The sequence below is a fragment of the Delphinapterus leucas genome, chromosome 8 (genome assembly GCF_059928025.1).
Source record: "Delphinapterus leucas isolate spDelLeu-1000000601 "Yukka" chromosome 8, BTC_Dleu_Yukka2, whole genome shotgun sequence".
NCBI lineage: Eukaryota > Metazoa > Chordata > Mammalia > Artiodactyla > Monodontidae > Delphinapterus > Delphinapterus leucas.
In genome coordinates, this window is record NC_143136.1 from 97,165,530 (window position 1) to 97,190,982 (window position 25,453).

The window sequence follows — 25,453 nt, forward strand, 5'->3', positions numbered from 1 at the left end:
AAATTAGCACTTTCAACTAAAGAACTGCTGTTTAGTATATTTACGATGTTTTTAAAGGTAGACTTTATGAAACACTTAACATACTCATTGAGTAAGCAAAATTAAGATGCAAGTAGAATTATTTCTAACAGCAAACATTACTGCTGAATGAAATATAGGTCAAAGTTTAATGAACTTGTGTGCATGTTTGTGTGTGTGTGTGTGTGTGTGTGTGTCTTATCTGCAAAAATGACCAGTTCTTGACCTTCATCCCTTGCTAAATCCAACAGGTTTTAAACCAAAACTTTATCAAAGAAAAACAATGTATCATAAAGTTAGTATTCCTATGATTACATGCTAAGGGCAATTTTTACATTTATGGCCCAAATTAGCTAATGTATTTTCTTACATTCAGGAAGATGTATTTCCCTGCTTATGATTAAAATTCAACAAATATAATTCCAATTTCAAAACAAATACCCAATAACAAAGTACTGCCCCTACAAATCCTCGTAACAAATAGAGTCGTAACTCTGGTGATGAGCATCTATCTTCCTTTCCACTCCTCTCCTAGAAGAGGAGGCATTAACCTAATGCCCTCTGAAACATTTTGGCAGTAATCGCGATGGTTCTTCAGGTTTTTCTGAATCTAATTTCGTTTTTTGAATCTAATTTTAAAAGTACAGGAGACGGTGATGGGAACTATGCCACCTCCCAGCCACGGTGATACGCATGAAGTGCGGACCTTTCAACACGAACTTTATTAATTCTCATGTTAGGACCCTGGAAGGCGATGGAGGTGGCCGCTAATTGCTCCCTGTAGGTGAAGAGACCTCTGTTGGATCCCCGCTTCGAGGGTTATAAGCTGGCCCTCAAGCCGCTGCCCTGTTTCCAACTGGAGCTTGATGCAGCCTTGTCTGGAGCGATGCTCAGTCTATGTCTGATTATTCCTCACCACTGAGAAAAGACTTTTCTGTGTACTCTGCCTATGAATTAGGAGTTTTCTCTGGTCTGCCTAGTGGGAACAGTGACAGCTCCTAGCCTTGTCTGTGGCAGAAGTAAAACTTCAAGATGATCAGTATACACTGGAACACATGCATGCTTTTGGAATGTATAATTACCTACATTGTGATTCATGGTATCAAGACAGTGTCTACTACGTTGATAACGTTGGAAGAATTATGAATTTAACAGTGATGCTTGGGCTTCCCTGGTGGCGCAGCGGTTAAGAATCTGCCTGCCAGTGTAGGGTACACGGGTTCGAGCCCTGGTCTGGGAAGATCCCACATGCCGCGGAGCAACTAAGCCCGTGAGCCACAACTACTGAGCCTGCGCATCTGGAGTCTGTGCTCTGCAACAAGAGAGGCCACGACAGTGAGAGGCCCGCGCACCGCGATGAAGAGTGGTCCCCGCTCGCCACAACTGGAGAAAGCCCTCGCACAGAAACGAAGACCCAACACAGCTAAATAAATAAATAAATAAAACAAAAACCAAAAAACAGTGATGCTGGACACTGCCTTAGGAAAACCACGAGAGGTGTTTTCGATTTCCTACAGATTTGACAGCATATGATAATCGCCTTTGCGCATCCATCCATTTCACATCTTCTACTTGGGTTACCTTGTCAGATGGAACTGGAAGATTGTATCTCATTGGAACAGGTGAATGTGGAAATAGCGCTTCTGAAAAATGGGAGATTATGTTTAATGAAGAGCTTGGCAGTCCTTTTATCATAATTCACAGTATCTCATTGCTGAAAGCTGAAGAACATTCGATAACTATGCTGCTTCTTCGAACACAGAAAGAGGAAATGGATATGGAAGGAAGTGGTTTCTATGTTTCCTTGGAGTGGGTCACTATTAGTAAGAAAAATAAAGATAATAAAAAATATGAAATTACTAAGCATAATATTCTCTGTGGAAAGTCAGTGCCCCATTATGTCGCTTTTGAGCCTGATGGGAATGGTCTAATGATTGTCTCCTACAAGTCCTTTACATTTGTTCAAGTTGGTCAAGAGCTTGAAGAAAGTAAGGATGAAGACATGTCAGAGATAATCAAAGAACCTCTGTACTACTGGCAACAGACTGAAGATGATTTGACAGTAACAATACCACTTCCAGAAGACTGTACTAAGGAAGACATTCAAATACAGTTTTTGCCTGATCATGTCAACATTGTGCTGAAGGGTCAGAGGTTTCTGGAAGGAAATCTCTATTCATCTATGGATCATGAAAGCACTATATGAGTAATTAAAGAGAACAATATAAAATAAATAAATAAATAAAATAAAATAAAATAAAATTTTAAAAAAGAGAACAATAGCTTGGAGATTTCCTTGATTAAGAAGAATGAAGGACTGACATGGCCAGAACTAGTGGTCGGTGATAAACGGGGAATTTATAAGAGACTCAGCTCAATGTGCTGCAGTAGCTGAACGTCTGATGCATTTGACCTCTGATGAACTGAATCCAAATCCAGATAGACCTCCTTGTAATGCTCAAGAGTTAGTTAGAAGAATGTGGTATTTTCTTTGAAGAGAGCTCCAGTTTATGCAGATTTGATGGCAGTACATTTAAAAACTACTCATGTGAGATCTGAGGTTACAGGGCAATCAACTAGCTTGAAAATCCAAGGAAAAACAGGTACCACCAAGGAGAGATTGGATAGGAGAGCTGGTTCATCTGAACATGGGGAGAAGAAAGGATTGCCATATAAGTGGGTGAATCTTGGAAGCAACCAGTACCTTTTCTCTGTCATAGTGGATCCTAAAGAAATGCCCTGCTTCTGTTTGCACCATGATGTTGATGCCCTACGCTGGCAACCACACTCCAGCAACCAAGACGATACGTGGGAGCATATCGCAATTTTCAATGCTTTAGGCTACGTGCAAGTATGAAAGAGACACAAAAATTTTTTTGCCTGTGCTCCAAATTATTCTTATGCAGCCCTTTGCGAGTGCCTTCAACGAGTTTTCATCTATCGTCAGCCCACACCCATGTCCACTGTACTTTACAATAATAGGAAGGAAGGCAGGCAAGTAGGGCAGGTTGCTAAGCAGCAAGTAGCAAGCCTAGAAACCAGTGATCCTATTTTAGGCTTTCAAGCAACAAATGAGAGATTATTTGTTCTCACTACCAAAACGCTCTTTTTAATAAAGGTAAATACAGAGAATTAATCACTCCAACATGTTGGCTTCTCTGTACTGGAAAAGTATTCAGTGGTAGCTGGAAGGCTAGGCAGTTGTGCTGTAACCTGTTAAGTTTTATTGTGTTAAAATTATCTTGTATGAATTTATTTTTTAAAGGATATGGGAAATATATTCGAGACTATGAGTCTATAAAAGCTATGGAATGAAGCTGCAAATTTAGAGAAAATTAGCTTCTGTAAAAAATGTAAAGATAGTATTAGCAAGTACAATTTTTTTAAAAACAGAGGCTAGAATCTCATCTTTTATACGAAAGATGTACAATTCATTGTTTAAAAATAAAAATATTGGGGCTTCCCTGGTGGCGCAGTGGTTGAGAGTCTGCCTGCCGATGCAGGGGACACGGGTTCGTGCCCCAGTCCGGGAAGATCCCACATGCCGCGGAGTGGCTAGGCCCATGAGCCATGGCCGCTAAGCCTGCGCGTCCAGAGCCTGTACTCCGCAATGGGAGAGGCCACAACAGTGAGAGGCCCACGTACCACCAAAAAATAAAATAAATTAAAAACAATAATAAAATAAATAAATAAAAATATTTATCATGTAAAAAAAAGTATAGGAGACATTATTTTTGAACTGCTTATCTATTTCATGCTGTATGAGGTTTTACTCTAAGCGGAAGGTAAAAATACTTTGTACTTATTAGGGACACCACGTTGTTTGCCAGAGCACCTCAAATTGGCCACCTGTGCTAGGAAAATATGCCATGTATTCAGCCCCTTCATTATCACAGGAGGGGAAACATTTCTTCTACCAAAAACTCAAACGACACAAAAATGCGTAAAGATTCCTGACCTATTTTCAATCATTTGCTATCTTCAATAGCAGCAATTTCTAAACCATATTCCACGGAACAGAAACATCTCTACACGCACGGGTAAATGTTTAGCCCAAAAAGCAAGGGTTGGGTGGTTAGTGGTTAAGAATCCGCCTGCCGATGCAGGGGACACGGGTTCGAGCTCTGGTCCGGGAAGATCCCACATGCCACGGAGCAACTAAGGCCATGCGCTACACTACTGAACCTGCGCTCTAGGGCCCGCGAGCCACAGCTACTGAGCCCGCAAGCCACAACTACTGAGCCCGCGCACCACAACTACTAAAGCCCGTGCGCCAAGAGCCTGTGTTCTGCAACAAGAGAAGCCACCGCAATGAGAAGCCTGCGCACCCCAAGGAAGAGTAGCCCCCACTCACCGCAACTAAAGAAAGCCCGCGCGCAGCAACAAAGACCCAACGCAGCCAAAAATAAATAAATAAATTTATTAAAAAAAAAAAAAAAGCAAGAGTTTACAGGGGGGATCCTTGATCAAATAAGTTTGAAGAAGACTGCAAATTGGACCCCAACCTTTCTAGGAAGTCATTATTTACAAAGGATATTAAATCTTTCACGTGATCCTGCAGTGAAAGCAGGAACATGTAAGCATGTTTCCCAATTTATTCAACCATGGAATCAGCTTTTGGTTTTATGTTTTGTTCTGTTTCGGAACGCCCACTGAGTTAATCTCATGGGACACTGGTATTCAGCAGGACTTGAATTAAGAAATAGTTTCATGCAAGTATGCTTAAGTAATCCATCTAAAATAAGTGTCAGGGAAGAAAAAGATCTGAGTTGAAAATTCAGGTTTACACAAGTACATCCAAGATTGAGTGGTTTCTCAACACTGTCCAAGAAAATAGGGTTAATAGTCCTGAATTAGCACTCAAAAGAAAAGGTCGCATAGTTATGCCCTTAATTTGATGGTTGAAATACTTCAATGCATTCTTGGTTGAACTTCTGGGATTTTTTTTTCAGATTGGGTTTAGTGCAACTCAGACGAATGCTGATGGTCAAGGCCAGGTTCTTTTTCTCTCCATTATATTTATAGAAGTTTCATAATTGATGTTTTTTAAAGCACCTGATCACATTCTCCACACTGCTCACCAAATAAATTACTTGTAAGGCTCTTTGCCTACATAGGCTCATGGAATATATCATTCTGCATTAGGCTTAACTATTTGCATTCTTTTGGGGTATATACCAGAAATGTTTCCTGGAGCAGGAAGAGATAACTGCTCTCTCGTTAAAGCAATTTTTAAATGCACCCACCAAAGTCATATTTTTTTAAAGGACTCGTCATCTTGATTAGGGTCCAGGTCATTCTGGAATAGTACAGACACTTAGAGATGATGTAGTAGTTGATCATTTAACTAAAGCATGATTACCTGCTATTTTTTGGTTTGATGGTATAGTTACTTACCTGTTAAGGTTTTTTCTTAATCTTTATGAAAGCAGTACCTGTTGCATATTTTATATTCCCTTAGCTCTTGGGGTGATTTGGGTCTATGTGGCTAGATTTGATTCCAGATGTTTCTCCTCAATGCCAATTTAAAACTAAATGTGTGTGGCAAGATTCAAGTGGAGATGCTCAAACAAGAGGAAGGTGTGAGCAGCCCAAAAGCCCCTTAAGAATGTCACATGGAGGACATCACCGAGAAGGCTAGATAAGAGGCTCTTGACTTCCCCTCCACAGAAGTGCACCACAACAAAGAGTAGCACCCGCTCACTGCAACTAGAGAAAGCCTGCACACAGCAGTAAAGACCCAACACAGCAAAAAACAAAACAAAAAAATCAACAAAGAAAACAGGCCATTCTATATAGATGCACAAGCACTACCAGTGACTTTCCCCTTTGGCTTGGCACAGAGTAAGCAAAAACACCCAGCTCTTGGTTTCTCCCCGATAGGGGCTAGACCACATAGCTAACGTCCTGACATTCCCAGCTGCTGCCTGAAGGTCAGGCTTCCAGTTAGCCTGCATCAGGGAGCTGAAGAACCTCCATAAGACTATCATTGGATTTTTCAGCAGAAACCTTGTAGACCAGAAGAGAGTGGGATGACATATTTAAGATGCTGAAAGAAAAAAACTGCCAACCAAGAATATTCTAGCCAACTTATCCTTCAGAATTAAAGAAGAGATAAAGATTTCCCAGACAAACACAAGCTGAAGGAGTCCATTACCACTAGAATGGCCTTATAAGAAATGTTTAAGGGAGTTCTTCAAGCTGAAACAAAAGGATGCTAATTAGTAACATGAAAATATATGAAAGCATAAAACTCACTGGTAGAGGTAAATATATATGTGAATTCAGAATACTCTAATATTGCAATGAGGATGCATAAATCACTTATAACTCTAGTATAAAGGATAAGAGAAAAAAGCATTAAAAATAACTACAGCTACAATAATTTGTTAATAGATACATAATTTAAAGAGATGCAATTTGTAACATCAAAAACATAAAATGTGGGAGGGAGAGTAAGCATATGTAGAGCCTTTGTATGCATATGAAGTTGTGATGATAACCACAAAGTGAAAACCTACAGTAGATACAAAAAAAGATAAGAAGAAAGGAAGCAAAGCATACAATTACAGAAAATCATCAAATCATGAAAGAAGAGAGCAAGAAAGGAACAAAGGAACTACAAAAAAAGCCAGAAAACAATTAACAACATAGCAATAGTAAGTCCATACATATCAAAAATTAAATGTAAGTAAACTAAATTCTCCAGTCAAAAGATATAGAGTGGGTGAATGGATTTTAAAATTATAATAATGATAAGACCCACATAAATGCTGAAAAGAGACTCACTTCAGTTTTAAAGATACACATAGACTGAAAGTGAATGGATGGGAAAAAAGCTATTCCATGCAGATGGGAACCAAAAGAGAGCAGGGTAGCTATATTTACATCAGACAAAATAGACTTTAAGTGAAAAGCTGTAAAAAGAGGCAAAGAAGGTCATTATGTAATGATTAGGTGACCAATTCATCAAGAAGGATATAACAATTATAAATATTAATGTGCCCAACATCCAATTGCATAGATATCAACACAGTAATTGCAGGGGACTTCAATATCCCCCTTTTGACAATGGAGAGATCATTCAAACAGAAATTCAGTAACCAAACTGGACTTAAACTACATGTTAAAGATGAACATAACAGACATATACAGAACATTTCATCCAAAAGCGGAAGAATACATACTCTTCTCAAGCACACACAGAATATTCTCCAGGATTGGTCATATGTTAGGCCATAAAACAAGTGTTAACAAATTTAAGTACACTGAAATTTTAGCAAGCATCTTTTGTGACCACAGTGGTTTAAAACTAGAAATCAATAACAAGAGGAAAATTGAAAAATTCACAAATATGTGAAGATTAAGAAACATGGTCCTGAATGGATCAAGGAAGAAATCAAAAGGGCAATCAAAAAATGTCTTTAAACAAAAACACAACATACCAAAACTTATGGGATGCAAAAGCAGTTCTAAACATGAATTTTATAGCATTAAATATCTACATTAAGAAAAAAGAAAGATCTTAAATAAACAAGTTAATTTTACACCTGAAGGAAACTAAATAAAGAACAAACTAAACCCAAAGTTAGTAGAAGGAAGGAAATAACAAAGTTCAGAGCCAAAATAAATAGATTAGAAACATAACAGAAAAGATCAATGAAACTAAGACAAACAAAATTGACAAACCTTTAGCCGGACTAAAAAAAAAGAGAGAAGACTCAAATGATTAAAATCAGAAACAAGAGGAGACATTACAACTGATACCACAGAACTACTAAGGATCAAAAGAGACTTCTACAAACAATTACTTGCCAACAAACTGGACAGTCTAGAAGAAATGGATCCATTCCTACTAAGACTGATTCATGAAGAAACAGAAAATCTGAACAGACCAATTACTAATAAGAAGACTGAATCAGTAAACAAAACCTCCCAATAAAGAAAAGTGCAGGACCAGAAGGCTTTGCTGGTGAATTCTGCCAAAGAGTTAAAAAGAAATAATACTTATCCTTCTCAAACTATTCCAAAAGATAGAAGAAAAGGGAACACTTCTAAACTCATTTTAAGAGGCCAGCATTACCCTGACACCAAAGCCAGAAAAGGCCGCTACAAGAAAATTTCCTTGGCCAATATCTTTGATAAACAAAGATGCAAAAATCCTCAACAAAATATTAGCAAACTAAATTCAACAGCACATTAAAAGAATCAAACACCACGATCAAGTGGGATTTATCTCTGAGATGCAAGGATGGTACAACATATGCCAATCAATAAATATGATACACCACATTAACAGAATGAAGGATAAAAATTATATGATTGTCTAAATAGATGCAGAAAAAGCATTTGACAAAATCCAACACCCATTCATGATTAAAAACTCTCAACAAATTAGGTATAGAAGGAATGTACCCCACATGACAACCCCACAGCTAACTCCATACTCAACAATGAAAAGCTAAAGACTTTTCTTCTAAGATCAGGAACAAGACAAGGATGCCTACTCTTAGCACTTCTATTTAACATAGTACAAGAAGTCCTAGTCAGATAAATCAAGGAAGAAAAAGAAATAAAATGACATCCAAATCAGAAAGGAAGAAGTAAAACTGTCTATGTTTGTAGACGACATGATCTCATATATATAAAAAAAAAAAAAACTAAAGATTCCATCAAAAAACTGTTAGAACTGATAAATGCACTCAGTAAAGTTGCTGAGTACAAAAATTAATACATAAAAATCAATATATAAAAATCAGTTGTATTTCTACTCAGTAACAATGAACCATCAGAGAGAGAAACTAAGGAAAAAAATCTCATTTACAATAACATCAAATATGGTAAAAATACTTAGGAATAAATTTAACCAAGGAGGTGAATGATCTATATGCTGAAAATTATAAAAGACTGATGAAAGAAATTGAAGAAGATACAAATAATTGAAAAGATAGTCCATATTCATGGATTGGAAAAATTAATTGTCCATACTTATCCAAAGTGATCTATGGATGCAATGCAATCTCTACCAAAATTCCAATGTCATTTTTCACAGAAACAGAAAAATCAATGCTAAATTCATCTGGAACCACAAAAGACCCTGAATAGCTACAGCAATCTTGAGCAAAAATATCAAAGCTGGAGGCATCATATTTCTTGATTTCAAACTATATTACAAAGCAATAGTAATCAAAACAGTATGTCATTGGCATAAAAACAGACACATAGATCAATGAAACAGAATAGAGTGCCCAGAAGAGAAACAAACCCATACACAATCTAGTCAATTAATTTTTTTTTTTTTTGCGGTACGCGGGCCTCTCACTGTTGTGGCCTCTCCCGTTGCGGAGCACAGGCTCTGGACGCGCAGGCTCAGTGGCCATGGCTCACAGGCCCAGCTGCTCCGCGGCATGTGGGATCTTCCCGGACCGGGGCACGAACCTGTGTCCCCTGCATTGGCAGGTGGACTCTCAACCACTGCGCCACCAGGGAAGCCCTAGTCAATTAATTTTTGACAAAGGCACCAAGAATACACAATGAGGAAAGGATAGTCTCTTCAATGAATGGTGGTTTTGGATGGGAAAAATGGGAAATTGGATATCCATATGCAAAAGAATGAAATTTTTGGATTTGACACCAAAAGCAAAAGCAACAAAAGCAAAAATAAACAACTGCGACCAAATCAAACTAAAAGGTCTTGCACAGCAAAGGAAAACATCAACAAAATGTAAAGGTAACCTATAGAATGGGAGAAAATATTTGCAAACCACATATCAATAAGGAGTTAATATCCAAAATATATAAGGAACTCATACAACTCAATAGCAAAAGAAACCAAATAATCTAATTTAAAAATGGGCAAAGGACCTGAATAGACATTTCTCCAAAGAAGACATACAAGTGTCCAATTGGTATATGAAAAGAAATTCAGCATCCCTAATCATCAGGGAAATACAGATCAAAACTGCAATATCACCTCACAGCCTGATGACTTTTATAAAAAAGACAAGAGATAACAAAAGCTGGTAAATATGTGGAAAAAAGGAAACCCTTGTACACTGTTAGCAGGAATGTAAAATGGTATAGCAGCCACTATGGAAAATAGTAAACAGGTTCCCCAATAAATTAAAAAACAAAGCTACCATATAGTCCAACAATCCCACTTCTGGCTATATATCCTAAGAAAACAAAATCACTATCTCAAATCGGTATCTGTACTCCCATGTTCATTGCAGCATTATTCACAATAGCCAAGGTAAACCTAAAAGTCTGTTGACATACAAATGGATAAAGAATATCATATATATATATATGACATATATAATATATATCATATATATATAATATACATTTATAATATATAATATTATTCAGACTTTAAGAAGAAGGAAACCCTGCCCTTTGCAACATGGATGAACTTGGAAGGCATTATGCTAAGTGAAATAAGACGTACTGCATGGTACCACTTACATGTGGAATCTAAAAAGGAAAAAGTCAAACTTCTAGAAACAGAGAGTAGAACAGAAGTTGCCATGGGCTGGGGGTTGGGGGAGATGAGGAGTGGTTGGTAAAAGGGCACAAACTTTCAGGTATAAAGTGAGCAAAGTTCTAAGGATCTAATGTATAGCATGGTGACTATAGTTGAGAATACTTTATGGTATAACTGAAATTTGCTGAGAGGAGATCTTAAGCTTTTTGACCAAAAAATAAATAAAGTTAAGTATGTGAGGTGATGGATGTGTTTATTAAATTTATAGTGGAAATCCTTTCATAATGTATATGTGTATCAAATCATCATATTACATATTACAACTTATTTTGTCAATTATACCTCAATAAACCTGAAAAATAAAAATAAAAATTTGCTTGTTAATTTGTTTCTTAATAATAATAACTGGTTTATGGCCCCAAGAAGGAAAATTTGGGCCAACAGAGCAAACCGGATAATCTGGATCTTCACTTACCTCTGTGAAGTATCCTAGCATTCTACTCCAGGAGGAAAATTGATTCAAGGTAGGAGTTAACATCCTGATCAAAAGACCCAAGATTGTTGGCTCATATGGCTTCCTTTATGCAAGCACACAGGTCTAGAGTAAAAAACACTAGATTGGGAATCAATGAATGTGAAATTTGTCAGCAGCCTAGTTGTCAGGAAACTTGGAGTACGTTAGGGTGGCCATATAATTGAATGAATATAAATTACATTCTTTATTGGAGCACTATTAATGATTATACCAGGACAACAAGATGTAAACTGGGACTGTCCTCCACAAACTGGGACACATGGCCATCCTAATTCTGTCACTAGAAACTCTCTAGAGACCCTTCCAACTGTAAAATGATGATCCTATGATTAATGAACCAGTTTAAAATTTTACCTCTAATGGTTAGAATTGACAAATGCTTAATGACTTTTCAAAATAATTAAGATGAAGAGTTTTAAATAATTAGAGCAAAGTTTTGAGAACACTATCTCCTTAAGATTCTATTTTCAGTCTTTCATGAGTCTTCCAAGATATTAAGAAATTATTGTTCTTAGTTCCTCTTTTTCAACACTTCCGTGAATACACTATCCTGAATGCTTTAGCTCTCATCCTCTCAGTCACTAAAAAATATTTTTCATGTTCTATTTTTATGTTTGGCTTTAAAGCAGCCACATTTTTGAGGAGCAGAGGAAAAGGGAAAGGATGGTGGTGGGAAGTAGAGGAGGAGGGCTGGGAATGATAACAGAAGTCCAGGGCAGGCATTTTCCTCCAAATCCTCTTTCTGGAGTGGACCCGAGGTGGACAAAACCAATCCTGGCTTCAGAGTATTTCTTTTTTTTTTTTTTTTTTTTTTGGCGGTACGCGGGCCTCTCAGTGCTGTGGCCTCTCCCGTTACGGAGCACAGGCTCCGGACGCGCAGGCTCAGCGGCCATGGCTCACGGGCCCAGGCGCTCCACGGCATGTGGGATCCTCCCGGACCGGGGCACGAACCCGTGTCCCCTGCATCGGTAGGCGGACTCTCAACCACTGCGCCACCAGGGAAGCCCAAAGATAAAACCAACTTTCTTTTTTTCATGTTAACACTTTTTTTTTTTTTTTTTTGCGGTACTTGGGCCTCTCACTGTCGCTGCCTCTCCCTTAGCGGAGCACAGGCTCTGGACGCGCAGGCCCAGCGGCCATGGCTCACGGGCCCAGCCACTCCACGGCATGTGGGATCCTCCCGGACTGGGGCACGAACCCGTGTCCCCCGCATCAGCAGGCGGACCCTCAACCACTGCCCCACCAGGGAAGCCCCAGAGTATTTCTTGTACTGTGACATCTTCACGTACTGTGATTCTGCTGTTTAAAGATGCGTGTTTTCCACACAATCGGGCCTCCAAACGCAAGCCAGCTACTTAGTGCCTATGCCAGCTCTGGGCCTGCTTGACCTCTGCTCTCTAGCTCGGAAGAGTTGACATCCGGAGGCTCCAAGTCCCAAGCTCCCGGTTACGCCCTGCAATGGGAGTCAACAGCAGGAAGAAAAGGAAAAGCAGGGCCCTTCTTTGTCGTCCTCGTCTCCGGCTGCATTGTGTGCGTGGCTCTGCTCTTCTCGTTGTTCTACAGGAAGATCTGCTTTATCAAATACCCGAGGTACATCTTGGAGACTCAGGCATGAAAGAATGAGTGCAAATGTTTGAATAAAAGGAAACTTTAGAAATCAAATACTTGTTGGGACTTCCCTGGCAGTCCAGTGGTTAATACTCAGCACTTCCATCGCAGGGGGCGCGGGTCTGACCCCTGGTCAGGGAACTAAGATCCCGCATGCTGCACAGTGTGGCGGGAAAAAAAAAGAACCACCAAATACTTGTTTGCCCACGGACAGATCTGAATTTTTCATGAATTTTTACTGAAATAGAAGTACATACTATAAGTAGAACATACATATGGTTTTACACAAATGCATTAAAATAAATCAGACATACTTTACATTAGGTTATTCATAGTCTATAAAATAATCTTTCCCAAATCATATAGTATAAAAATAAGCAGTTTCGGGCTTCCCTGGTGGTGCAGTGGTTGAGAGTCCGCCTGCCGATGCAGGGGACACGGGTTCGTGCCCCGGTCTGGGAGGACCCCACATGCCGCGGAGCAGCTAGGCCCGTGAACCGTGGCCGCTGTGCCTGCGCGTCCGGAGCCTGCGCTCCGCAACGGGAGAGGCAACAACAGTGAGAGGCCCGCATACAGCAAAAAAAAAAAAAAAAAAAGCAGTTTCAAATTGCCTCCAAAACTGGGATAGTTCTGGCCCCAAATCAGAATAGAATTTGTACCATAAGTAGTAATTAGAATTAATTTTATAATTGTGTTTAAAATTTAAATATGCCAGGTTCTGAAAATCGGAAAATATTCATTTTATTAAACAGATGGAAGAATAAAATTATCAAGTTTAAAAACAAATCTGAGGTAAATACCTGCATTAAATTACACTTAGGCAAATCTATCTCAGATTGTTTCCTTAATTTGTTTATTTATTTAACATTTCATCTTTCTAAAGTACTCTTTCATCACGTCTGGCCTTCTGGGTCTAGTAATTAAGGTGACTTTTATATAAAATGATCTCTACTACAGGGATGGGAGTATTTGCACTTAGCTACTGATCACTCAATACAGACCCATCAGATAAAATTAAAATGTTGCAACTTGATCAGAATGATGCACTCTTGTCTTACGTTAAAATACAAATCACAGTATGTTGACACTTGATAATTTCAGCTTTAATTTACTAGCCAAAGGGGATTAAGAATATACTATAAAATTTTAGTACAGTTGACCCTTGAACAGCTGTTCAGATTGAACTGCACAGGTCCACTAATATGCAGATATTGTTCAACAGTAAATATTACAGGACTATAAAGGTCTGTGGTTGAATATACGGATATGGAGGAACCATGGGAGATGGAGGGTCGACTATAAATTATACTCAGATTAACCCCCGTGTTGTTCAAGGGTCACCGTATAGAAAATATCTTGGATGCAAAACAAACCTTCCCAAGAATTTACCAGTATGACTATAAAGAAAGGCAAAATAAATATATATACCTGGTTCCACAAAAATATTGCTGCCTAACCTCTAACATGAATCTGAATATTAAGACCCACTTCAGATTATACTAGTTGAACTTTACCCTACCTTGTATCCTGGCATTGACTTTTTTTTTTTTTTGGCCACTATCAGGTATTTCATGTTCTACTAACAAAGGGAATTAGCATTTTCAATGTCCTGTCTGCATTCTTTCTAGCCTCCTTCTGCTCAGGTTTTTAAAAATAGGTATTTCAAATGCAGTCAGAGCCTCCAGCGTGTGGGGAAAGCTCTCCCACCCATGTTTCCAGTGCACATCCTGCAGGCCCGCGGCAGTCAGTAGTTTAAGGAGATCATCCTGGATGGCTGCAAACGCTTTATTCAAGTTCCACGTATGTCGCCAAACCCCAATCACTTAGCTGCATGTGCTTTTTGTTGTACGTACTCATCCCCAAATTTACTGTATAGATTTATTTTTTTAAATATCTTTATTGGAGTATAATTGCTTTACAATGGTGTGTTAGTTTCTGCTGTATAACAAACTGAATCAGCTCTATGTATATATATATCCCCATATCCCCTCCCTCTTGTGTCTCCCTCCCACCCTCCCTATCACACCCCTCTAGGTGGTCACAAAGCACCGAGCTGATATCCCTGTGCTATGCGGCTGCTTCCCACTAGCTATCTATTTTACATTTGGGAGTGTATATATGTCCATGACACTCTCTCACTTTGTCCCACCTTCCGCCTCCCCACCAGCGTCCTCAAGTCTCTGTTCTCTACGTCTGCGTCTTGATTCCTGCCCTGCCACTAGGTTCTTCAGTACCGTTTTCTTAGATTCCATATATGTGCGTTAGCATACATACTGTATAGATTTAGATGGAGGGGTAAAGAAAAAGGACCCTGGTTGTGATTATTTTCTTTAACAAGATGAAGTTAAACGAAAAAAATCTAATAGTATTTTAGCCCAGTACTTTTAGCATCCCCAATTTTTTAGATTATAAATTCACAAGAGTGAATACACTAGTGACTATTTTTAAATAAAACACTGAATAACTTCATGCTATAAAAATTATACGCTCACGGGCTTCCCTGATGGCACAGTGGTTAAGAATCCGCCTGCCAGTGCAGGGGACACGGGTTCGAGCCCTGGTCTGGGAAGATCCCACATGCCATGGAGCAACTAAGCCCGTGCGCCACAACTACTGAGCCTGTGCTCTAGAACCTGCGAGCCACAACTACTGAGCCCGTGTGCCACAACTACTGAAGCCCGTGTGCCTAGAGCCCATGCTCTGCAACAAGAGAAGCCACCACAACGAGAAGCCCGTGCACCACAACGAAGAGTAGCCCCCGCTTGCCGCAACTAGAGAAAGCCCACACGCAGCAACAAAGACCCAACGCAGCCAATAAATAAATAAATAAAAATTAAAAAAATTATATGCTCACAATTTTAGCTTGGATTTGTTTTGCAGCTTATTTAATGCTGTCTGAAAATCAAGCAGGTAATGAAAACTACACATTTGAGCATGCATTATAGGAGGCAACATAGTGGAGACTCTAATAAGGCCAGTCATTGAGAAAAGCATGCCCATTTATCTGATACACTCAGCCTCCAGAAACTGTCATGAATTTCAATATAATTTCTTCAATGCTGCTTTAAAATCTGACTGAAAACTTTTTTACAGAGTCTGGATGCTAAGCTGTAATGAAAGCAGAAACGAAACTATGGTCTATGCAATCTCACTGTTACCACCACACCACTCTCTGTAAAGCACCAAACACACATACAGTGTTTGGCATTCTCTCTTAAACTAGAGAACTTTTAGAATCACAGAATTTGAGAGGTGACAGGAACTTAGAAGGCGTTAAGTTTAGTTCCTCCCTTTCCATTTGAGAATAGGAAGGGGAGGATGGAACAAGGGAATCAGCATTTATCAAGCCCCCCAGGCACGTAGGACTGGGCACTTCCAACTTTACTACCTCAATTCTCACAGTCCCAGGTAGGTAGCATTAACCTCCATTTTACAGCTAAGGAAATGTCGGCCTACCTGGATTAAATACCTGCTCCCCCTCCTGCCCCCCAGTAAATCCACTAATGGAGAACAGGGCAATTCCAACTTCAAAGTCACTGCTCTTTCCTGAGGGTAATGATTCACAAAGCGCGGTCCTAGGACCAGCAGCAGGGGCATTACCTGGAAACTTGTTAGGAATGCAGATTCGCAGGCCTTGCCCAGCCCTTCTGAATGAGAAACTCTGGGGTGGGCCCAGCAAGCCCTCCAAGTGATGCTGGTGGGCCCTCAAGTTTGAGAGCCACTGCTCTTTAGCATGTTGCCTCTTGGAAGCCTCACCTGGAGCATATGTATTAAAATACATATAATTCTACACTGAGCTACTGCAGAGGTCAGAAGAACTTAGTGTATTACCCCTTATCCCTGAATATTATGACAGGGATGGCCTTCAACAAAATTTTGCTTTTGATGTTACGGTCTAACTGCTTGACACTGAATTTTTTCATAAGAAAAAAAAAAAGTGAGAGCTATTCTGAATAAACAAATATTGCCAGTAAGATTCTGAAGAACTGTTTTCATCTTATGTCCCAAATAAATAAGACTTGAAACAAAAATCTTCTGCCTGCCTTATAAAGATCCACTGAAACTGACAAATACCCTTGCCTGACTGACTTTAGTATTACTTGCCATAATTAAAACTAGGTATAGGAAAACCAAGTAGGGATATACTGAATGTTTAGCATACAAGGATCTAAGTTAAAGTTAATAAAAGTAGCTCTTAAGAAAGAAACCACATGTAAAATTAAATTAAAAACTAAGAATTTAATGAAGTACCTTGTTAAAAATTTCCATTTGGAAGGTTTTCTTTTCCAACTTTAAAACATCATGAAGGAAATGCTGTCTTCATCTGAGTGCTCCTCCACTCCAAACCCCCAAATGAAAAATAAAATAATTCATGTTACCAAAAATTCAAAATGTCTTCATTGGATATTTTGCCATTTCACTTTAGCATTTCGGCAAGTATGCCTAACCGGAGAATACTAATTCCTTTTCATATGTAATTTTTCCTTAAATTTTTGTCAATGATTTCATTAGTTGCCATTCTAGTATGTATAGTTATCATATAGGAAATTTTATAGGAAAGTCTTGTTTTTTAAATGCAATGACATTAAAAATGATGCTTAGTTCCTAAGATGTATAAAACACAGTTTTTTTTAGAAAACCAAAAAATCAGAATGAAAATAAGGTAATCATTATAATAAGAGTTAAAGTTAAAATAAAGATTTCAATTATCATGTCCTCTTGACGCCTAATGGCAAAACAAAAAAGCTTCATGTTAATATAACAATAAATTCCCAACGGTCATTATTTGCTTTGAATTTATAATGAACTCCTTTTCTGTCCGCAGTTTTTAAAAGGCTCTTAATATTTAAAGGGAAGTTTCCTATGTACATATACAGGACAGACTACGAAATACTGTACTATTAGTTTTTCTACAGATGGATGAGGCTGATAGTATAAAAAAGGAAATGTGGGGCATCTAAAAATTGCAAGTCTGTGTAAAAAAATGTACCTCAATTTAGCCAAATGGAATTTTTGGTACATGACGTAATAAAATAGAACCCTACCTTCGAATTCTGTAGACTGAGAATCTCATATATGCCCTGTCACCATCGAAGAAACAAAATCAGCACACAATTATGTTAGCTGTATAAGTTAAATTTGCAGATGTCAGAGGTAACAGTCATCTCTTAATTCTTTGAATTCTTCCTATAATATTATTTAGTAATAGAGAATATTTCAAAAGGAAAGTAGGGAGAAATGAGGCAGGATTCTAACAACTAGAATTGCTTAAAATAAAAATGACATTTCATTTATTTGCTGATATGATTCTGGGAAATATATTTTAAAATTACTTCCTACTTTGTCTTTCTTTAGAGATATTTTGTTTCTTCAACCAGCACACTGAGGATTAGTGCTACAGATCTTACCAAACTGCCTTATGAAAAGCCTTGGCTTCCAGAGAAGTCACACCTTGCAACCCCAAATTGGTTCTGCATGATTCATTGTGAAGCGGGCATGAGCATTCTTCCTGAAATAAGACTGTATACCTTTGAGAACATTCATTTAACCTTGTGAGCTCACTTCTATAGAAACAATTAATTTTATTCATTGGCTGCCAGTGGGAAAATCAGTTTAATTTAAGGAATTAAGTCAGGCTGACAGAAGTCAATATATCAACTTTTTAAAAATCAAAATTTAACGGAATGTCTTACGTATATCTAATGGCTCTTCTGAGCTTCAAAAAGCGTTCATCTAAGCACTTTTAAGGCTGCCTCATTTTTCAGTTTTGTTTTAGTAGAGATTCTGATGTTCATCTAACTGAAAGTGTTTCTGACAAAACAGCAGACTCCCTTTCATCAAGGTCATAATTTGAAACGTTATACAATAATGGAATTTAAATTATGTATGGGAAGAAAAGTAGAAGACTGAAACAAGGTATTAGAAATCCCTATTTGGGTCTTTAGATTCAGAAAAATATAATCACAGGCCAACACTGTTCCAACAGAGATGAAGGACATTAGCAGTTACTTGAGTGTAACCTCTCCCAACATTTCCAAAGGCCTGCAGTGCGGTTGCTGTGACCCTAGGGCCCTGATACTTAGACTTCTGGGTAATCACAGAATGAAAGTAATCTACCATAACTTAATTTTCTGAGAAGGTGAACCCTTAACTACAAGGTGCAGAAAGGAAGTCTTCAACTGCTCACTTGCCGTGGCTACAGTATTCAAATACCAAAATCATTTAGATAAATATAACCTGGGAGAAAAAACAATATGTAAGTTGGCAAAGCAGCAGTAATCCCTACTTTCAGCTAACCAATGTAATTTTGCTTCCTTCTAAAGAGGTTCTTTGACAAAAAGCATAGCCTAGTGGAAGACCTCCTCAAGACTTATCCAGTATGTTAACAAGGCTGACTACTTCTGGAATCCTGAGTGACAACACACGATCTGTATGACATGTGAACATAGAGCACATGGACAACCAAAAAATTCTAAGTTCAACCTCTTTTCCTACCATATTTACAGAAAAATTTAAAGCTTGAATTTCACTGACACTGTTTCAACTACTTCATCCCGTAAACTGCGGAAAGGTACTGGCGAACTGTCAAAACAGCAAAAACATGAAGTAGAGGGGTATACAGATAGGGAACGTCAACCAAACTTAGTCTTTGAGGAACTGAAATGTACTTCATTAGTTCTTTTCAAGAGAAAATTTCTTCGAAGTCCACATTCTTTACATGCCTTTAACCTGTGCCAAGCTCACAAAATCAGGATTCTTTTCGGTTTAAGATTTATTGGTGGCACCAAATAGGATAACATCTATTTTTAAAATTTAATGTTATCATCAATCTTTTAAATTAATATAATATAAAATCTCAGGACAAGCAGAAAGATGGCTAAACTTCATTTCAGACTTACGGTAACATCGAAGCAATTTTAAGAACGTGAATAAGACGAACTGAAGATAAATATTTGCAAAGGGAATTTTAAAAAATCAGATGTGTTAAGAAATTTTGAAGAGAAAGGAACTAATCTCACAAAACTTGAGAAGGAAGTACGTTCTGATTAATCAAAAGCCTGGATGAATCCTGAGACATACATTCATCCTCTGAGGGCTACAGTGAGTAGAGTCCAGGAGCTGCTGCACAATAAGGACATATAAGACCTAAGTTTAAAAGTTAAAATCAGGAGTATTTATATTTAATGTAAACTTGGTAAAGGAAATCTCCAAATGTAATTTTTAAAGTAGAATTTCTTCTTGCCTTCCTTCTTTGGTTTTTAACCATAAAAATTTATTTAGGAAAACTAAAATTATTTAAAGAAGAGGCATCCAGTTCTAGGATAATTTGGCACATTTATATGTGAAAAAAATCAGAAACCAATTGGTAAATCTATAATACACACACATAAATATAAACATTTTATTTTAATAATACTCTTTATCACTTCAATTTACATCATTCCATTATGAAAATGTTTAATTGAAGAGAGGATATTTCTTCAAAACTCTAAATAAGCAGAGCTTTATCAATTAAACTTACAGCAATACAGTCTTTAGAAGTACATGATTCTTCATTCTACAATAATACTTCTCCTTTAAAAATTTGTCATGGTTTGTCACAGATTTAAAGTAGAAGGCACCTAATGCTATGAAAGGATAATACAGTATATGTAGTGTAAGTGAACCAGATCTTTTCGATTCTTTCTAAAGTCGATTCTTTCTAAAGTCCTACCAAATATCGATTCTTTCTAAAGTCCTACCAAATTTGTGTGAGTATATTTGCTGCATAAATTAAACATTTTTCGTGTTGTTAATTTGTAATATTCTACAAAACTCAAAAATATAATCCATACCTATTATAGGCAACTTATTTTAGCATTTTACCTGTAAGAAACACCAATCTATATACTTAAAATGATTTCTTGAAAACATTTTCATAATGTAGTCCAGCATTTAACAAATAATATGTGAAAATAAAGTCTCCAGAACATTAAAATTTTATCCCTTGATTAGTCCAAATTATTTCATCAGCTGAATTCCTTGAGATGTGTAAGGCAGGTTGGTCCTTCAGATGGACTGTAGACTGAAACTTCCTATAACTGTAGTGATATGTACACAGCTACATAGCAAAGTACTTCATTATGAAAATGAAGAAAACAGACAAGAGGAAAATATGTTTTAGAGTTCCAAAGAACTGAAACTGCTATTTTTCGGACTAGGCACTGAAACATTTTTCTACAAAAACTTGCCAGAGATTGTCTCTTCACCGTATATTGTTCCATTATCAAGCTAAAAATAAAAACAAACACGGGATCATCATTAGATTACAACTGTCATAGCTTTAATTTCTATAGTTTATATTTTAAAAAGAAAATTATCTTACCATTGGAATATATATCAAACACAGCCTATATACTTAATAACTGGATACCAGAACTTGAGGTGAGTTCTAAGAACTCATGAAAGTGAGTTCTACAGCAATGTCAAAGGCTGACATCCAATACTACTTTAAGATCACATAATAACAGTTTTATTCAAGGTACATTACACCATTACCCCTGTCAAGACAAAGACTGCTGCCCAACCTGCCCTACTTTATTCTACTCTATTGTAGTCCATCTTCTTCAGTCTTCACTATCTCCTCTTTATCCAGCTCTCACTTCCAAAAATATCTGGGTGAGGGTGGGTATGAGTGTGAGTATGGGAATAATGCACAGCATACTAGGGAGGGAAAATGTATAAATTATAGCATTAAAAAGCTTTAAAGAATAACTATTTGCATTTTTTTAATTTTAAAAATTAAAACAATTTTAAAAGAGCAAAATATACATAGTTCTACTCTGTCCCCAAAACCTCAGTAAAAAGATAATAAAGGGATTTTTTTTAAAAAGTATAAACCACATGAACATAGAGAAGAACAGAGACAAGAAAAGAGCAGCCAACTCTTAGCTAGCAATGAAGAAATACAACCAGATGCCTCTGTAAGGAGGGGTGAAGAAACAACTAAAAGTAGGCAGATTGGTACAAAGTTTATAGAAAAAGCAGCTAGACACTCAGATGCCCGCCCCTCACGTTTCACAGCTGGTCAAGTGCCTCTTCTCTATCCCAGGAGAAGATCTGAGGTTTATTCTCCAAAAAGGGTAGTAACAGAGGGTCTCTGGACTGGGGAAATGCCAGGCACAAACCTACATGGCTCAGGTAAAAGTAACATTTATATAGGCATAACAATGTAAACACTGATTACACATCTGTTCAAAATCACAGGATAAATATCCTGGGATGATGAGGAGGTAGGAATGATACAGGGCTGGAAGGCAGGCAAGTGTGGTGGGAGCAGAGGAGGGGGAAACTGAAAGTAACCTGTCCTCATGTGCCATAGTGGGAAAACCAACTGAAGAGGCCTGAAACTGAGAAATCAAGAAATAGAAGTATAAGCATGGTACTTAGATGGAGAGGAAAATATGAAACAAATCAATGAAGAGTTTAAAGGGACTCCTCAGGGTGGGAAAAGAATGAAAGCAGGATAGGCAGTGCAGGGCAGGGGATAGCTGCATTGTACAATAAGAATTGTAGAACTCTAACTCTTCAAACTATGTGCATATATAACCATCCTAAGAGGAAAAACTAGAATAAAAAAAGACCAATCAAAGAAAAACATAAAACCAAGACAAATAGCCTTGGGTTAGAGGTGAATTTACCATGAAGATAAACTTAAGCTTCATGGCCAATGTGAGTGCAAGGAGTTGACAGGAGTTGTTCAATGTTCTAGGTGAAGAGGGGAAGCCCAGGTGTAATCAAGAAACATTTCAATATAAATCGTCTAAAGTTATCTCAGAAGAAAGGGAACAGAATTTCCAGAATTTCAGTAATTTATTGTGATCTCTTGCTCTAAATAAATAATTGCTTTCCTACCTACCAAAGATATACGGTGGATATATTTCAAGGACTCATTAAGAGAAACATAAACTATCACGTACTCTTTCTGTCATGTAAGAAATATATAAGATACTATTTCTTAAAATTAAAAAAAAAATGTGGAAATGTTCTCGAAACATTGTTAAGTGAAAAGCATAGTCAGAGAATCAGGATATATATTGTGCCAGTTGTGGTAAACACACACACATACATGGAGAAGAGACTGGATATACACTGAAGGATTACATTTTTTCTTAATTTTATACTCAGAAAAAAATATTTTTCTAAAGTGTATCATTAAGTAAAATGATGACCATTAGCATGAATATAAGTAATAGTTAAAACTTGGAATCACAGGCTTCCCTGGTGGCGCAGTGGTTGAGAGTCCGTCTGCCGATGCAGGGGACGCGGGTTCGCGCCCCGGTCCGGGAAGATCCCACATGCCGCGGAGCGGCTGGGCCCGTGAGCCGTGGCCACTGGGCCTGCGCATCCGGAGCCTGTGCTCCGCGACGGGAGAGGCCACAGCAGTGAGAGGCCCGCGTACCGCAAAAAAAACCCAAAAAAACTTGGAATCACTTGTGATTATTTTGTAGTGTATAGAAATAGCAAATCACAATGTTTTGTACCTGGATCTAACAGTGTTGTAGTTCAAGTATAATTTAATTTTAAAAAATAGATAAAAAATTTTTAATTGCCTTATTTTAGGACCATCTTGTCAATTTCCACAAGAAAGCTCATTAGAATATTGACTGGGATTGCACTCAATCTATAGATCAGTTTAGGGATAACTGGCTTTTTAATAGTACATCTTAATGGGTTGAGTCATTCAACCCATGAACACATTATTATATCTCTCCATTTACTCATATCTCTAATTTTTCTCTGAATTATTTTTTAGTTTTCCATCTACAAGTCTTGTACAATGTTTGTTAAATGTACTTGTAAGTATTCTTAAAAGTTCATTGTTTATGGAATTTTTCTTAATTTCATTTAATTATTGTTCATTGCTACATATAGAAATAATAGGAAGATTTTTTTATACTGACACTGTATATGTGATCTTGCTAAACTCAATTATTCTAGTAACGTTTTTTGCTAATTCCTTAGAATTTCTAAATATAATCATGCAATCTGCAACTGAATACAATTTTACTTCTTCCTTTTCAAAAAGCAAACAAACAAACAAAACTTGGGAATCACTTAATTTGACTCAGGTACTATATTGTATGTGTTTTAAACTTACCAAGTATTTAATTCTTCTAACAACTTTGTGAGGGAGGTTCTACTGCAACCCCATTTTACAGATAAGAAAGCTGAGGCACAGCGAGGTTAAGAACGTTGCATAAAGTCACAGAGCTAGTACATAGAGAAGCTGGAATTGGAACCCAGGAAGTTTGACTCCAGAATTGGACTCCCTTAGCTTCTAAGCTGTATTGCCTCTCAAACAACTAATAATGGAAAATCGATTCTGTATTTGAGCAATACAAGAATAAGAACCTTATTCAATACTACTGTCAGCTAACATACAAACCTGGACTACAGCTAACTAGCTCCATCCTCCTGAGAAACACCGTGCATAGGAATGAGACTCTCACACTGTTCGCTGTCTTCTGGAACCCTTAAAAAAAGACAATAGTTAGGAAAGCTTTAGACCTAAGGAACCCTTAAAAATGATCTACTCCACTGGCTGAGGCTTGAGGTCAGACCTAAGACAAGGTCAAGATTCCCCAACAAATTGTCCCAAATTCTTTTTAGAGTAGAATGTAAAAAGGTTTCTCTCTCTTAAAAAGAAAGAAATTGAAAAAAAAAATGGAGGCAATGTTATCATATTTTATTATGAATTTTTTTCAAACAAACAAATGTTTTCTACATTTAAATTTGTTTTAGCAAAGCAGTAAGCACTTTGGTTGTACCTGTGAATCAAAACATTTTTTTTTTTTTTAAAAAGCAGTTGGGAAGAAACTATCTTATCACCTGAAGGGTCTGAACAAATTCTTTTATCTGGCACTGTACATATAAAATTATAATCTTTTAAAAATTCTTCACAGAATCTCTAAAAAGCTAGGCCAGCATGATATGATTCCTAATTTACTTAGTAAACATTATTTTTTAAAAATCTGTATTAGAACTTAACCTACCTCTGAATTCGATGTTTTCTGCATATAAAGGCAAAAATTCTTCTGATTCCCACCATCACAGGATCCCAATTATTATAATGGCACAAGAGAGTTACAATAAAAAATGAAAAAAATACAGGGATAGCGCCTGCAAAAAATAACCAAGAAAACTGCACCTAAAAATAAGAGGTAGAAGAAAAACAAAACACCCACAATTACCATTAAGACAATTTTCCCTTTAACGTAAGTTTTCCACTTATGATAACTTGCAGGAATAAAGTAAAACACCAAGAAAATAATACTAATCTTTGACAACATTTTAAGTATGTTATTATTAAATATAAGGATTCAGGACTTCAACATATTAACCACTTGCTTAAATTACCAACAAAAATACTTCTTGCTCGGAAAATAGCCTAAAGGAAAGCATGCTTTTCACTAATAAGTACAGGCATAGTACATCAGAAACAGAATTATGAAATTTTAAGCATTTGCCTTACACATCACATTGCCCATAGTTTCTTTACTGATTACTGCCTGTTCTCAAGTTGATTCTTCCCCTTTAGTTCCTGAAGTCATTTTTAAAAACTCCCACTTTTGAAAAACTAGGTTACGCTATTGCTATGATATGTTGTGTTATGTTATGGTTCTTAAGACAGTACTAAAAACAGATGAAACTCAAGTAAAACTTTTGCAAACATTTTATTGATGAAATATAGCTTGATTATCTAGTAACAAATGAAACAAATTTTCAAAAGGAAATCATAACTAAGTGAAATAAAGATTACAAAG

The 25,453-nt window shown here is 37.3% G+C and overlaps 1 protein-coding gene and 1 pseudogene across 7 annotated transcripts in view; one reads left to right on the forward strand and one right to left on the reverse strand.

Annotated features, from left to right (window-relative positions):
* Positions 1-25,453, reverse strand: part of SLC35F5 (solute carrier family 35 member F5) — a 280,557-nt gene that overhangs the window by 218,453 nt on the left and 36,651 nt on the right. For 3 of the 7 annotated variants that reach the window (XM_089916887.1, XM_089916886.1, XM_022590659.2), the window contains exons 14-16: positions 24,683-24,837; positions 24,076-24,162; positions 10,980-20,918 (exon numbers count right to left, since the gene is read on the reverse strand). In XM_089916887.1, the coding sequence (XP_089773013.1) occupies positions 24,087-24,162; positions 24,683-24,837 (231 nt within the window). In that variant the 3' untranslated portion in view covers positions 10,980-20,918; positions 24,076-24,086. The remainder of the gene's footprint in view (positions 1-10,979; positions 20,919-24,075; positions 24,163-24,682; positions 24,838-25,453) is intronic. The other 4 variants (XM_089916890.1, XM_089916891.1, XM_089916889.1 and 1 more) reach the window with 3 other exon arrangements.
* LOC111183393 (nudC domain-containing protein 1-like) lies at positions 683-6,075 on the forward strand (annotated as a pseudogene).